The sequence below is a fragment of the Pelobates fuscus genome, chromosome 5 (genome assembly GCF_036172605.1).
Source record: "Pelobates fuscus isolate aPelFus1 chromosome 5, aPelFus1.pri, whole genome shotgun sequence".
Lineage (NCBI taxonomy): Eukaryota > Metazoa > Chordata > Amphibia > Anura > Pelobatidae > Pelobates > Pelobates fuscus.
Genome location: NC_086321.1, coordinates 317,865,740 through 317,880,771, shown reverse-complemented (window position 1 = coordinate 317,880,771; position 15,032 = coordinate 317,865,740). Strand labels below are relative to the sequence as shown.

The 15,032-nt window shown below is 43.8% G+C and overlaps 1 protein-coding gene across 1 annotated transcript in view; it reads right to left on the bottom strand.

The window, feature by feature from the left end:
- Positions 1-1,481, bottom strand: part of R3HDM4 (R3H domain containing 4) — a 57,480-nt gene extending 55,999 nt beyond the window's left edge. Inside the window, exon 1 of the mRNA XM_063455568.1 lies at positions 1,370-1,481. Within this exon, the coding sequence (XP_063311638.1) occupies positions 1,370-1,422 (53 nt within the window). The 5' untranslated portion in view covers positions 1,423-1,481. The remainder of the gene's footprint in view (positions 1-1,369) is intronic.
- Between the last annotated feature and the right edge of the window lie 13,551 nt (positions 1,482-15,032).

The window sequence follows — 15,032 nt, the reverse complement described above, 5'->3', positions numbered from 1 at the left end:
ATAGTGCTAGGTATACAGATTTGGTAACACTAGATGTATAAGCATGAAGGCTCTCCTCCCAAGAGAGGGCCTGAGCCACGAAGATTGCTACAAAAACTGTAAACCAGGTGGTGCATATTTTATAAAATATAGCCTTTAATAAATTTACACTCATGATCCACTTTGTTATAATAAAATAAAATTAAAAAAAGGCTGCAAAACATACATTTGGTCAAGCCACAGTACAGTCCCCGTGCTATAGTCATTCTGCTGCCAATAGACACAAAACACAAGATGGTCCAGGTACTCAAGGCTGAATAGGAAGTAGAATCATTGGAGAAACAGCAACATTTTGACCTCAACTGAGGTCTTTATTAATCTGCCTCCATTGCCATCAAATATGAGAAGAACTAGGAATATATGACACATCCCAGAGTGCGCCAACCTGATGCTTCTCATATAGAAGCAGTAAGCCAAACAGATTGGACACATTTAGCATCATGTTGCAGTGTATCATGACAACAAACGCTAAGGCCTTTGAAAATCAAAAATCTTCAATAAGCAAGTGCCTCTAATGGTTATCAGTCAGACAGTACCTAAAGTAGAAATTGTGTTCCAATGTAAACACTGCTGTTTCTCTGGAAACCGCAATTAACAACACTGCCTGAAAAAAAGGGGACAGCATCTATGCACCAAAAACACCATATCAAGATGTTCTGGTTTTGCTGCCTAGTGTTCTGTTACCAACGGTCTTACATTATGAGGATACATACAAATCCACATCAAGTTAACTACCATAAATTGTACTCTGAAAGCGGCTATAAATTGACTACTTACACTAAGAGGATGACAGGGCATGCCTGGCATCTTAACCACTACATAGCGGCGCTGTAGTGCTCATGGTGCACACAGTGTCTTAATCACCACTCCCTCCTGATTAGTGATCCATTTTCATTTCAAAACATACTAATTACATATGACATGAGAAATAAATACATAATACACATCAGAAAATAATTTAATGGGAACAACCTAGCTACCAAGCAGGCTATGTTTAATAAATACATTTAGAAAAAAGGGAAGTAGAAGAAGAAGGTGAGTGCATAGAAATGTGTAATGATATTATGGGGTACCATCACCAAACAGGTAGATAAATGCCACGTATAATGTAATGTGTAATAAGAGATCACTGCTACATAGAGATATAACGAGACAGGACATGTCACAGACTATCTGCAGTGTATCTCTATCAGCCAACACACAGCCAGCCATGACAGCCACTCCCCCTACAGCTGTCACCTTCAGCCCTCGCTCCTATCCACACAATACTCTCACAGTATATCGTAACTTCCCGCTCATTAACCCTGCACTCTCTCTCTCTCTCTCTCACCGGTAGGACTGGGACTCCCCCGACTCGGTCTCGGTGCTGCGGCTGGTCACCATTCCGCCCGATGTTAAGCACCCTAGATCTAGCGACAGCTGGCCTTCCGGAAGTTACGTCTGAGCGACGCGCCCTGGCCAAAAAAATAAATAAATAAATGAAAAGTCTGGTGACGTCATACTAGTACAGAGAACTGTGTGGAGTGTTGAAATGTGCAAAGTACACTGTGGATTAAAGTGTAGGGCTGCTGTGACCGTGCAGGCTTGCAGCTGTTTAGTTAGACACGATACACTTCCATTTTATTTTGTTATAACGCTGGTTTGGGAGGTTTTAGTGTAGGTTTAGTTGTAGTATGTTTCCAACTATCATGGTTATTCATTAAACTGCGGACTGCGGGGGTGGGGGTTTATCGGGATTTCAAATGTAAGGCCAGTATAGCTGCACTGGTAAATCTCCTAGTTAGCTATGCTGCCAGTTCAGCTGCTTTGGCCTTAAATTTGAAAGTCACTTTGAATTCCTGACAAGTCTCATTTTAGTAAATAGCCCCATAATTTGCAAAATCGAGGCTGAAATAGCAGAGCTGTCACGGGTATACACAAAACACCAACAGGGATTATTCAATAAACTGTGGATTGTCAAGAATGTATTGCATTAAGGAGCACATGATAGTCTATGGCTGCCATGATGCAGCGCAGGGCTTCAATGCCAAGTAATGGCATCAACAGTCATGCCTAATGTTAAATCTTTGCTAGAGCCAGGGAACACCGTGTATCAATAACTGAGGGTCCCTCTGTCAGCCGGGGCCACAATTAGTGACTGACATATGAGCTGTGTGTAGGGCACAAATTGAGAGCTGCACACAGTCGTTTAAATCACTGTGTCTGAGTGTTCAGGCTCCAACACACTGAGTCTTAGACTTCTCCCTGTAACGACAAGAGTGCATAATTTAATATTATGTGGTGGAATCTCGGTAAAAATAAATTTAGTAGGCCGAGATTACCACGTGGCATGCGTACGTGCATATGCTGACGTATCGGTCGGTTGGTTGCACGAGGCAAGATACGATCAGTAGTGTACGGAGCATGTGCAAGAATACCGGATGTAGTATTCCCCTCCTCCATTGTGCTGGTCAAGCAGGAAGTTAATTCTTATTTGTTTTGATTGGTTAAGAGAATGTGCGGGTGGAGCTTAATATGGGAGGAGTTATGTGCCTATATAAGGAGCCTGCACTATTGTCCGGGGCTCAGAACTTGTTGTATTTTGGTGACATTAGTCCCTCTGAGTCCCGATCGGTGAACCGAATAAAGAATCTCTTCCTTCCTGAAGAAACCTGTGTCCATCTCTCTGTGCTTGGCTTCCGTCAGTTTCTCCGGTATCATTTGGTGCATTGGCCGGGAAGCTCATCGTTCAACGGTAGCTGAGAAGCAGAGGCGTGAGACGGTCTATCTTTGCCCACGTTCTCTACGGCTGCACCCCTGAACTTCTGCGTGGACCTCCCTTCGTCTCGGCGCCACTGGTCTGTTGTCCAGGAGATCATCGGCCTCTACGTAGTAAGTGCTGGGGTGTCCCCGTCGCTGAGTGTGAACTCAGGTTCAGGAACGAGGAGGTAAGACGACCGCTGTTTTAGACGGCGGACCCACTAGGGGTATACCGATTGTGTGGTAGGCCCATAAGGGGTTAATCTGTGTATGGAATCTGCCCCCTCTGTCAGAGGGAAGGAGCGAAGGCGCACCGCTCAATTGAACGCTCTTTAGTAAGACCGTTTAATTTGGTTTGGAGTCAGGCGGGGTTCTGTGTAAATAGCCCTAGCCGGACACCGGTGTCTTGTCTAGACTAGCGTTCTAGGGTGTACAATTTGTTCGCTGGGTCGGAGGGACCGGGAGACTAAGCGGCGTCTGTGTAAATTTGGTCCGCTAGCTCTCAACCTATCTTGGTTAAGTGGGAAGGCGTGTAAATTTGGAACCCACTAGACTTTTGATAGAGTAGATAGACTAAAAGGGTTCTGTTGTAAATTCCGCCCTCTAGTTCGCTATATGTGGTGCTTGGGCAGTGTGGCTAACCAAAACGGATGTAGATAGTTTTAGGTAGTCCATCAAGGTACTGGCCAATAGATTAGTTGGGATTGTATATGTGTTAAAGATTGTTTAGTAGCGTGTATATCTTGTTAGATAGCGTGAGCTCTGCCGTCTAGCGAGAGTGTTAATAGTGTGTAGCTGTATTATAGTGCACGGTACCATAACCCTGTATATTTACTGTACTGTAAATAAGTACTAATAATTGTCGTCTATTGCATGTCTAACACCATAACCACTAATAATTGTATTGTGACCTTAAATTGTACTTTGACCTATGCTAACCGTACTGTAACTGCTGTTTGTAAAGACGATGTTACTGGGGTATGTTATAGACGGGTAATTCATATATAGGGAATTATAGCGTGGGTGACTGTATAGTTTTGCCAAAGGGCATAATATCGATTACTTAATGACTGGTGTAACAGCTGTGTGTGTACGGGAATTCCCTGAGTGTTTTTATTGTGTTATTGTGTACGTTTCACTTGGTAACTGTACCACGTGGTGCTGTTGCCGAAGGAACAGGTGTGACTGTTGAATAGAGTGTGTGTATAGCATTCGTTGTCAACGTCGCTCCATTGATAAGTATGGGCGCGTCAGAGTCGACGATTTTGCATCCCTTAGGTTGTATGATAAAGAATTTTAAAAAGGGATTCACAGTATGTGATTTTGGGGTTAAAATGTCTCCTGCACGTTTGATCACTTTGTGCACTAGGGAATGGCCTACTTTGGTTGCGGCATGGCCGCCACGTGGCAGTTTAGATCCAAATCTGGTACAGCGTGTACACGTGGCTGTATCAGGTAGGCCTGAACTTTACGGACAGTTTCCATACATTGATTGTTGGAGGCAGGCCGTAAACGACTCGCCAAGATGGGTCCGAATATGCCACGAGGAGCAATGTCGCCTCATGGTGGCCAGGACTCGGTTGTCCACTAGGGCCATGGTTACGCCCATTTTGGACACGCCCCCTGAGTCCGAGATCCCTATGCCGCCCCCTTACTTCTCTGCAAGGGGAAGTGATACAAGTACAGGAAGTTCCACACCCCCTCCCCCGTTGTCCCCATCTACTTCCTCCTCCAGCTCAGAATCCATCCCACTCGTTACTAAACCTCCCCTTCCGGTACCAACCCCCGTTAAACCCATATATCCTGATTTGGCGCCAATTCAAGCTTCCGGTCAGGCTTCCTCTAGCCCGGCTCGGAATATTCTATTCACCGACCTTCCCCACGATAAAGCTTCTACATCCTCATGCCTTACTACCCCTCGACCGGAACCCCTAACCGACGCCCCTCAACGAAGCCCTGTACTAACCCGACAACTGACCGGTACCCAAAAACCTAAAAATTATCAGATGCCACTTTGTTTGAATCCCGGGTCAGCATACCTAAATGATGTAGGTGAAATGGTGTATGCTGACCCAGTCTTCGTATATGTCCCATTCACGACTACCGATCTCCTAAATTGGAAGACCCACAATTCCTCGTATACTGAAAAACCACAAGCCATGACCGACCTGTTCACCTCGATAGTCCAGACGCATAATCCAACTTGGGCTGATTGCCAGCAATTATTAATGACATTGTTTAACAACGAGGAGAGGACTAGGATAAACCAAGCGGCCATTAAAGCGCTGGAGGAAGAAGCCCGTACTTTAAACCAAGCAAATCCAGCAGCATGGGCCGCAACTCATTATCCTAATGCTGATCCCGACTGGGATGTTAATGGCGCAGATATGGTTCATCTAAAAGCCTATAGAGACGCTATAATTGCTGGCATGAAAGCCGGAGGGAAGAAAGCCATAAATATGTCGAAGACGGTTGAGGTGATTCAGAAAAGTGATGAAGCGCCTAGTGTCTTTTATGACCGATTATTGGAGGCATACCGCTTGTATACCCCCTTTAATCCGGAAGACACTGAGAATTCCCGAATGGTAAACTCTGCCTTTGTCAGCCAAGCCTACGGAGATATTAAGCGCAAGCTACAAAAGTTAGAAGGGTTCGCAGGAATGTCCATCACCCAACTAATGGAGGTAGCTAATAAGGTGTATATGAATAGGGAATCAGAAAGTAAGAAAGAGGAAGAGCGCAAGATGCGTAAAAAGGCGGATATGCTAACGGTAGCGATCGCAGGTGTAGATAGACGGGGCCCAGATAGAGGCGATAGTAGGTGGAATAGGGAACCCCTGAGTAGGAATCAGTGCGCGTATTGTAGAGAAGAAGGGCATTGGAGAAGCGAGTGTCCAAAAAGAGAGCAGTACGAGAGAGACCCACCCAGGGCAGGTTATGGAAACTTTAGAGGTAGAGCGAGAGGTAGAGGAGGTCCCAGAGGAGTAATAGTAATAACAGAGGAAGTGTAAGAGAAGACAGATACTATCCCGCAGCGCAAAGGTCCCGCGATAGAGAAGATAGGGACTTTGTAGGATTGGCTGACACGGTCATGGAGGACTATTGATACCGACCGGGCTCCATCCCCCTTGGTCGAGCGGAGCCTATGGTCGATGTATCAATAGGGGGAAAAAGGAGTGCATTCATGATTGACACTGGTGCTGAACATTCGGTGGTGATGACCTAGTTGCTCCTCCATCTGGAAGAACTATTACTGTAATAGGAGCAACTGGAAGAAGTGCTGCAAAACCGGTTCTTAAAAGTCGACAATGTGCATTGGGAGGCCACATAGTAAAACATCAATTCCTTTATATGCCTGAATGTCCAGTCCAATTGCTGGGACGTGATTTGCTATAAAAATTACAAGCGCAGATAACGTTCCTACCAAATGGAACAATATCCTTAAAGTTTAATGGACCTTCAGGTACTATGACATTATCTGTACCAAAGGAAGAAGAGTGGCGACTATATACAGCGTTGACTAGCCAAAACCCTAAGAGTGATGAATCCTTATTCAACATACCAGGAGTTTGGGCAGAGAACAACCCACCAGGACTGGCCCGCAATATTCCACCCATTCGAATTGAACTAAAACTTGGGGTTTATCCAGTGAGCCTACGGCAATATCATATCCCGCAGAAGGCTAAGAAGAATATTCAATCTTATCTGGATAAGTTCATCCTAAAATTCTGTACTTCCCCCTGGAACACCCCATTGCTGCCTGTTCAAAAGCCCGGTACAGATGAGTATCGCCCTGTGCAGGACTTGAGAGCAGTCAATGATGCGGTTGTAAGTATACATCCAGTTGTGCCCAATCCGTATAACCTGCTTGCTTTAATTCCGGGCGGGGCTACCTATTTTACAGTCTTAGACCTCAAAGATGCCTTCTTTTGCCTCCGAATTGCCGCAGAAATCCAATGTATCTTCGCTTTCCAATGGGAAAATGCTGTAACGGGCTCGAAACGCCAGATGACTTGGACAAGACTGCCCCAAGGGTTTAAAAATTCACCTACCCTATTTGGTTCAGCTCTAAGTCAAGATTTACTGGATTTCAAGTCCATCCCAGGAGAGTGTGTATTATTACAATATGTAGATGACTTGTTGATAGCCGCAGTCACAAGAGAAATATGTCAGCAAGCAACACACGATCTGCTACACATTCTCTGGAAGGCAGGATACATGGTGTCTAGGAAGAAGGCTCAGTTGTGTCTGCCAACTGTCAAATATCTGGGATTCCATATCTCTGAAGGTCAAAGAATAATGGGGCCAGAGAGAAAATAAGCTGTGTGCCAAATACCAACACCCAAGAATAGAAGACAAGTGCGAGAGTTCTTGGGGGCAGCAGGCTTCTGTAGGATATGGATTCCCAGTTACGCGATATTGGCAAAACCTCTGTATGCAGCTATCAAGGGTACGGAACATGACCCCTTCTTATGGACTCAAGAACAGTAAACGGCATTTGAAGATGTAAAGAAGGCTTTGATGAGTGCCCCAGCATTAGGTCTACCTGATCACACACGACCATTCTACCTGTATGTACACGAGCAAAGAAGAATGGCTGTGGGAGTATTGACACAGTACTTGGGATCATGGCAAAGACCTGTTGCCTATATGTCTAAGCAACTGGATGCAGTGCCGTAGCTGCAGCTGCCCTGCTGGTAGCTGAAGCCGATAAACTCATTCTGGGTCAAGAACTTTATGTACGAGTCCCACACGCAGTACAGACGTTGTTGGATTACAAAGGAAATCACTGGTTCAGTAATAGCCGTATGACCAAGTATCAAGCAATGTTGTGTGAAAACCCAAGAGTGCATTTAGAGACTGTAAATACCTTAAATCCAGCCGCAACCTACTGAAAGTCAACATGATTGTTTGGAAGTGATGGATGAAGTATTTTCAAGTAGACCAGATCTTCAAGACTTTCCCATCCAGAACCCAGATGTCCAATATTATACAGACGTCAGTAGTTATGTGAAAGAAGGGATTCGCTATGGAGGATATGCAGTAACAACGATAGACAAGGTGATAGAAGCTCGGCCACTGTCAAAAGGAACATCAGCACAAAAGGCAGAATTGATAGCACTGACACGAGCGTTACAATTGGCTGAAGGTTTAAGAGTGAACATCTACACGGACTCCAAGTATGCGTTTTTAACCAATCATGCCCACGGAGCTTTGTATAAAGAAAGAGGACTATTGAATTCAGAGGGCAAAGAAATCAAGTACGCAGCTGAAATACTACAACTATTGGAAGCAGTATGGGAACCAAAAGAAGTTGGTATTATACATTGTCGAGCGCATCTGAGAGGCGATGGTGATGTAACCAAAGGAAATCGGATGGCAGATAATGCAGCTAAGCGTGCCGCTGAATCAGGAAGACAGGAATATGTGGAACATATAGCTACTCTTATACCGACTCCACTGTCTCAATGGACTCCAGTTTATACGGCTCAAGAAGAGGAGTGGTTAAAGACTGAACCTGGAAAGTACCTGGAGAACAAATGGTATCAGTTAGAAGATGGGAGAATAGTTATTCCAGCATCACTAGCGGTAGAAATTGTCCAAAACTATCACAACGGGACACATTCTGGAAGAGATAGTACAGAAGAATCTCTCAGAAAACATTTCTACATACCAAGATTGTCCAACTTAACTCAAGCCATTGTACGAAGATGTGTAACATGTGCTAAAAATAATGCAAGGCAAGGACCAGTAAAACCACCAGGAGTTCAGTATATGGGGGGACTCCCTATGTCCGATCTACAAATTGACTATACAGTAATGCCTAAATCTGGTGGACATCGCTACCTACTAGTAGTTGTGTGCACCTATTCAGGCTGGGTAGAAGCATGTCCTACTCGTACAGAGAAAGCAGGAGAAGTTGTGAGATTCCTGCTACGAGAAATAATACCCCAATATGGACTACCCTGTTCTATAGGATCGGACAATGGTCCAGCTTTTGTTCATCAGTGCCTACAACAACTGACTCATATGCTTGGTATAAAGTGGAGACTTCATACGGCATATAGACCTCAGAGTTCTGGTAAAGTAGAGAGAATGAATAGAACTATTAAGAACCAGCTGGCAAAGATGTGTCAGGAAACCCAACTTAGGTGGAACGTTCTTTTGCCCATAGCTCTGTTGCGAATTCGCAGTACACCTACCAGAAGGATGGGTCTCTCTCCTTTTGAAATCATGTATGGGCGTCCATCTCCCGTACTTGGTAACTTAAGGGGGGGATTTGAGTCAGTTGGGAGAAGGAATTACCCGGCAGCAGGTTGTAGAGTTGGGTAAGACTATGGAGGAGGTACAGAAATGGGTACAAGATAGATTACCTGTGAATATTTATCCCCCTGTTCATAGTTACCACCCAGGAGACCAAGTGTGGATTAAAGAGTGGAATAATATACCGTTAGGGCCTAAGTGGAGGTGTCCTTATGTTGTTCTTTTGTCTACCCCTACAGCGATAAAAGTGGCCGAAGTGACTCCGTGGATTCATCACTCCAGGGTTAAACCAGCAGCAGTAGATTCTTGGCAAGCTACAACAGATGCAGAGAATCCCTGCAAGATCCGGTTAAAGCGCACAACTCAGTCGGAGTGACGAGGAAACTTGTGGATTACAAATTTTATTGTTTCAGAGATTGGTAAGTGAGTGTTTAGACGGCCATAATAAAGCCTGTCCGCTCACCAACGTGTAATATAAAAGCCAGGAAAGTCTCGAAGGGACCCCTGTGAAGACGAGCAGAACTCCATTCCTTGCAGCCCTTACACCCTGGAAGCTGAGGTGCCATCGCACGGACGAAGATTGAGGATGCAGCCGACGAAAGATGTGCTTATGATAATGTTTATTTATATGTCTTTTTATGTTCAGGAAGGTAGAGGTACCGACACTACTAGCTGTGAGGTTTGCATTAAGACTACAAGAACAGGTAATCATATTTCCCAGACCCTAATTTGGCATTCGCAATATGAGTGTAAAGGTGATGTATCTAGGTGTAGATACTTAAATGTAGAGTATAGTGTATGCCATTTAGGAGTAGGAGAACCTAAGTGCTTCAATCCAGAGTATCAACCCCATACAATTTGGTTGACTCTCAGGAACGGAGATCCTCAGGGGACCCTAATAAACAAAACGGTGTTAGAATCCGTACATTCTTCGGGTGTTCTGATATTTGATGCATGTAAAGCGATATCAAGTGGTAGAAAGCCGTGGAATGTATGTGGGGATCTTAGATGGGAGAGAACGTATGGGTCTAATGATAAATATATATGTCCCAGTAGTAAAAATAAGTATGTGAGTCCTAGATGCCCAAATAGAGAATATAACTTTTGCCCATATTGGTCTTGTGTGGGGTGGGCAACTTGGGGACAGACAGCAGACAAGGATATGATTGTTACTAAGTTGCCTACTAATCCATACTGTAAGTCTATGGAATGCAATCCAGTCCATATTCTTATAAATAATCCTGACCAATTTTTAGATAAATATGGTAACTTATTTGGGTTTCAAATATATGGGACGGGTTTAGACCCTGGGACAATATTGTTTATAGGGATAGAGACCGATACTGTAACCTCCCAAACTCATCAGGTATTCCATTCCTTTTATGAAGAGATGAGTATAGACAATAAGATCCCCCATAACGCTAAAAACCTGTTCATAGATTTAGCTGAGAGTATTGCCGGTAGTCTTAATGTAACCAACTGCTATGTGTGTGGAGGTACTAACATGGGAGACCAATGGCCTTGGGAAGCAAAGGAGGTAATGTCCGGTTCTGAGGCAGTTGAACAATTAATATCTTCACAAGCCGATTATCAGATGAGTGTTAGAGGAAAATCTGAGTGGAGATTAAAAACCTCCATCATAGGTTATGTTTGCATAGCAAGGAAAGGAATGATGTTTAATACTTCTGTGGGAGAATTAACTTGTCTAGGGCAAAAAGCTTATGATGATGATACAAAGAATACAACTTGGTGGTCGGCTTCAAATGTTTCAGAACCATCTAACCCGTTTGCAAGATATGTCAATTTAAAGGACGTATGGTTTGACCTATCTATTACATCTAGTTGGAAAGCCCCAGCAAATTTGTACTGGATCTGTGGTAAGAAGGCCTATTCGGAGTTGCCACAGGACTGGGAAGGGGCATGTGTGTTGGGTATGCTCAAACCATCCTTCTTCTTGTTACTCATTGAAACAGGTGAGACTTTGGGTGTTAAAGTGTATGATGTGAATCATAGGAAGAAAAGGGGACCCATAGAGATAGGCGCCTGGGAAGATGATGAATGGCCTCCCCAGCGTATTATAGACTACTATGGGCCAGCCACTTGGGCAGAGGATGGTACTTTCGGATATAGAACCCCAATATATATGCTCAACCGCATTATAAGGTTACAGGCGGTGGTTGAGATAATTACTAATGAGACCTCACAAGCGCTCAATCTTCTAGCGAAGCATAATACCAGGATGAGGACAGCAGTGTACCAAAATAGATTAGCCTTGGATTACCTATTGGCAGTAGAGGGAGGTGTATGTGGGAAGTTTAACCTGAGCAATTGCTGTCTTCAAATAGATGACGAAGGGCAAGCAATAGCTGAGCTTACTAGCCATATGGTTAAACTAGCGCATGTGCCTACCCAGGTATGGAAAGGGTATAATCCAAGTAGTTGGTTTGGTAACTGGTATGAGCAGTTTGGAGGGCTTAAGGCATTGGTAGGCGGAGTAATACTGATTTTAATGTTGTGTCTACTCCTGCCATGTCTTATTCCCTTAGTAGTTAGGTCTGTGCAAAGCCTGATAGAAAATATAGCAGAAAGGAAGGCTGCTGCACAGATAATGGCAATTTATAAATATAAGGCTCTAGATCAGGGAGAACCAATGCAGGAAGATGAGTGTTGAAGATTCACATCATAGATAAGTCTGGTCTGGTTCAAGGTAACTTGCGGTGTATGCAAACCAAGGTTAAGTGATGCCTCAAGTAATTGTGAAATATCAGAGGCATCAAAGGGGGGAATGTGGTGGAATCTCGGTAAAAATAAATTTAGTAGGCCGAGATTACCACGTGGCATGCGTACGTGCATATGCTGACGTATCGGTCGGTTGGTTGCACGAGGCAAGATACGATCAGTAGTGTACGGAGCATGTGCAAGAATACCGGATGTAGTATTCCCCTCCTCCATTGTGCTGGACAAGCCATGCGGTCAAGCAGGAAGTTATTTGTTATTTGTTTTGATTGGTTAAGAGAATGTGCGGGTGGAGCTTAATATGGGAGGAGTTATGTGCCTATATAAGGAGCCTGCACTATTGTCCGGGGCTCAGAACTTGTTGTATTTTGGTGACATTAGTCCCTCTGAGTCCCGATCGGTGAACCGAATAAAGAATCTCTTCCTTCCTAAAGAAACCTGTGTCCATCTCTCTGTGCTTGGCTTCCGTCAGTTTCTCCGGTATCATTTACACTATGGAATATTGCTATTTAATATAATTTGTGTAGTGCATCAATAATTTGACCCCTAGCTAGAGGACAAATGGCAGAGAGAAATTGCTCTTTTGATCAAAAGGGGCTTTTGCAAGGTGTGAAAAGAATTGCCCTTTTGATCTATCAAAGGCCCTGAGTGGCGGGTGGGGGCCATAAAGTAAAATGGGGGGAACGGACCTATTGTCCTCCCCCCTGGCCCCCACCCCTGAGCGGTGGGTGGGGGCCATAAAGGAAAATTAGGGGGTAGAGACAAATAGTCCCTACTTTGTCTTATGTTTTAAAGAAAACTAGAGCAGATAGGAAGAAATGAAGAACAGATCCTGAGAGAGTGAGAGAAGAGGAATCGATTAAAGAAAGGTAAGATCGGCATGACAATGCCACTTGAAGCCTCATTTTTATTATATTTGGAATGGGACAAGCCCAATCTTTTAATTAAGCCTGAACATGAGTTGCACAACTTAAAACGTGTGGCAGGAATTGTGATGTCCGTCCTATTGGATCTCGGGTGGGGCGTGCAATGTGTCTAAGGAATGGGAAAATAACAAATTCATAGATGCAATTATTATTTCTGTGGCAGGTACATAAGAGAAGATAACGTCAAATGTTTCCATTAGGATTGATGTTGGTCTGTGTCATGGACTAACACTTCCGGGTTCGGCACTCAGCGGTGAGGAGTCGGACCCCGCCCCCCTCTGACACAGCTCTGACGGTATTTAGGGAGACTGGGCCAGAGAGAGGGTGCTTGGTGATTGATTGTGTGAGCTGCCTCCGCAAGACTGTGGGCTCCACAGGCTCAGCTACTGGGAGCTACTTCCACCAGAATTACCTCTCCACAAGCTCAGACAAGCCGTTCCAGCCTTTGAGCAAATGCAAGGATTGCTGCATGCCATAAAGGATTACTGGGGAATGGATACTTTGCTACTTTACAAGTGGACCATATCTCTGAACTATTGGAGGACTACCCATATTAACCTTAAGTATATCTTTCAGCTATTTGTCTGCAATATCATTTATTAATGAACTAACGCTTGCTTACTCAAATCTTCATTGCTACTAGTTACTAATCTCATGCAGGACAACTCCCATCATGCTTATTCACTATGAACTGTTCTTGCTTTGCAAATATTCTTAGCTACTTGATTATTGTTCCTATTGAAGATTATTATCATGAACTAATGTTACTTAATGCATCCCTGAAGAAATACTTAATAATGAACTTTGTGTTGTTGATTACTTGCACTTTTTCTTATTGGATTATTGCCTAAATGCAATTCATTTAAGTGTAACACTTATTAAAACTTCGGTTGAATCAAGTTACCAGTGATTCTCTCTTTTCTTAAAGCTACAGTATTAATACTTAAGGATTCTCCATTTCTTCACTATTGTAATTAGGGAGATTACAAGCTGCAGTTGAGTTCCAATCCAAATCACCCCTTGTAGCGTAACAGTCTGGAACAAAGGTGGTCACTTATTATTTCTATAGGTACGCCTTAAAGTTTTACTTTGAAAACCTAAGTGAGTAATTAGGACTTCTGTTATTTTATCCTTTTTGTTTTTATCTGTTGTGGGTGTAAATTTGTTTATCATATATTTTTGTATGCACTGTGACTATTTTTTGCTCATAATAAATATTCCTTTATTAAGTTCTGCCTCTCTGGTTGAGAATCACATTCCCTGAAGAGACTAATTCGTATTTTCCAATTACATACATATTGTGCTAAGTAATATTTGGTGGGTTTTTTATTGATTTACCTGGGGAACCAAGGCACCCCATTTATAAATGGTCTTGGTGGTGGCAGCATTAAAATAGTAATAGTTATAATATTATGTTTAGGTGTGGGTGGTGTTAAAGGGACACTCAAGGCACCCAGACCACTTCTGCCCATTGGAGTGGTCTAGGTGCCAACTCCCACCACTACCCTTAACTAGTGATGTACCGAACGGTTCGCTGGCGAATAGTTCCTGGCGAACATAGCGTGTTTGCGTTCGCAGCGGCGGGCGAACACATGCGCGGTTCGATCCGCCCCCTATTCATCATCATTGAGTAAACTTTGACCCTGTGCCTCACGGTCAGCAGACATATTCCAGCAAATTAGCACCAGACCCTCCCACCTCCTGGACAGCATCCATTTTAGATTCATTCTGAAGCTGCGTTCTTAGATAGAGGAGGGAAAGTCTAGCTGCTGCTCATTTGATAGGGAAATTGATAGCTAGGCTAGTGTATTCAGTGTCCACTACAGTCCTGAAGGACTCATCTGATCTCTGCTGTAAGGACAGCACCACAAAAAGCCCTTTTTAGGGCTAGAACATCAGTCTGCTTTTTTTTCCTGTGTAATGTAATTGCAGTTGCCTGCCTGCCAGCTTCTGTGTCAGGCTCACAGTGGATAATGTGCCCAGTGCCACCACTCATATCTGGTGTCACAATAGCTTAAGCTTGACATTTAAAAAGAGAATTTTTTCACTGTAATAGATTGAATAGCAGTTAGTTGTCTGCAAGTGTCAGGCCTTCAGCGTGTACTCTGCCAACCTCTGCCAGTCCACTTTGCCACTCATATCTGGTGTCACAATAGCGTGCATTTAAAAACCCCAAAACTTTTTTCACTGTTATAGATTGAATGGCAGTGGGGATTGAATGGGGAGTTTTATAGTACCTAACTTTTTTCTGATTGGTTCTTTTTCTGTGCTGCTGGGAAGTTGTAATATAATAGCAGTCAGTGTCCTTCATAAGTGTGTGTCAGGCCT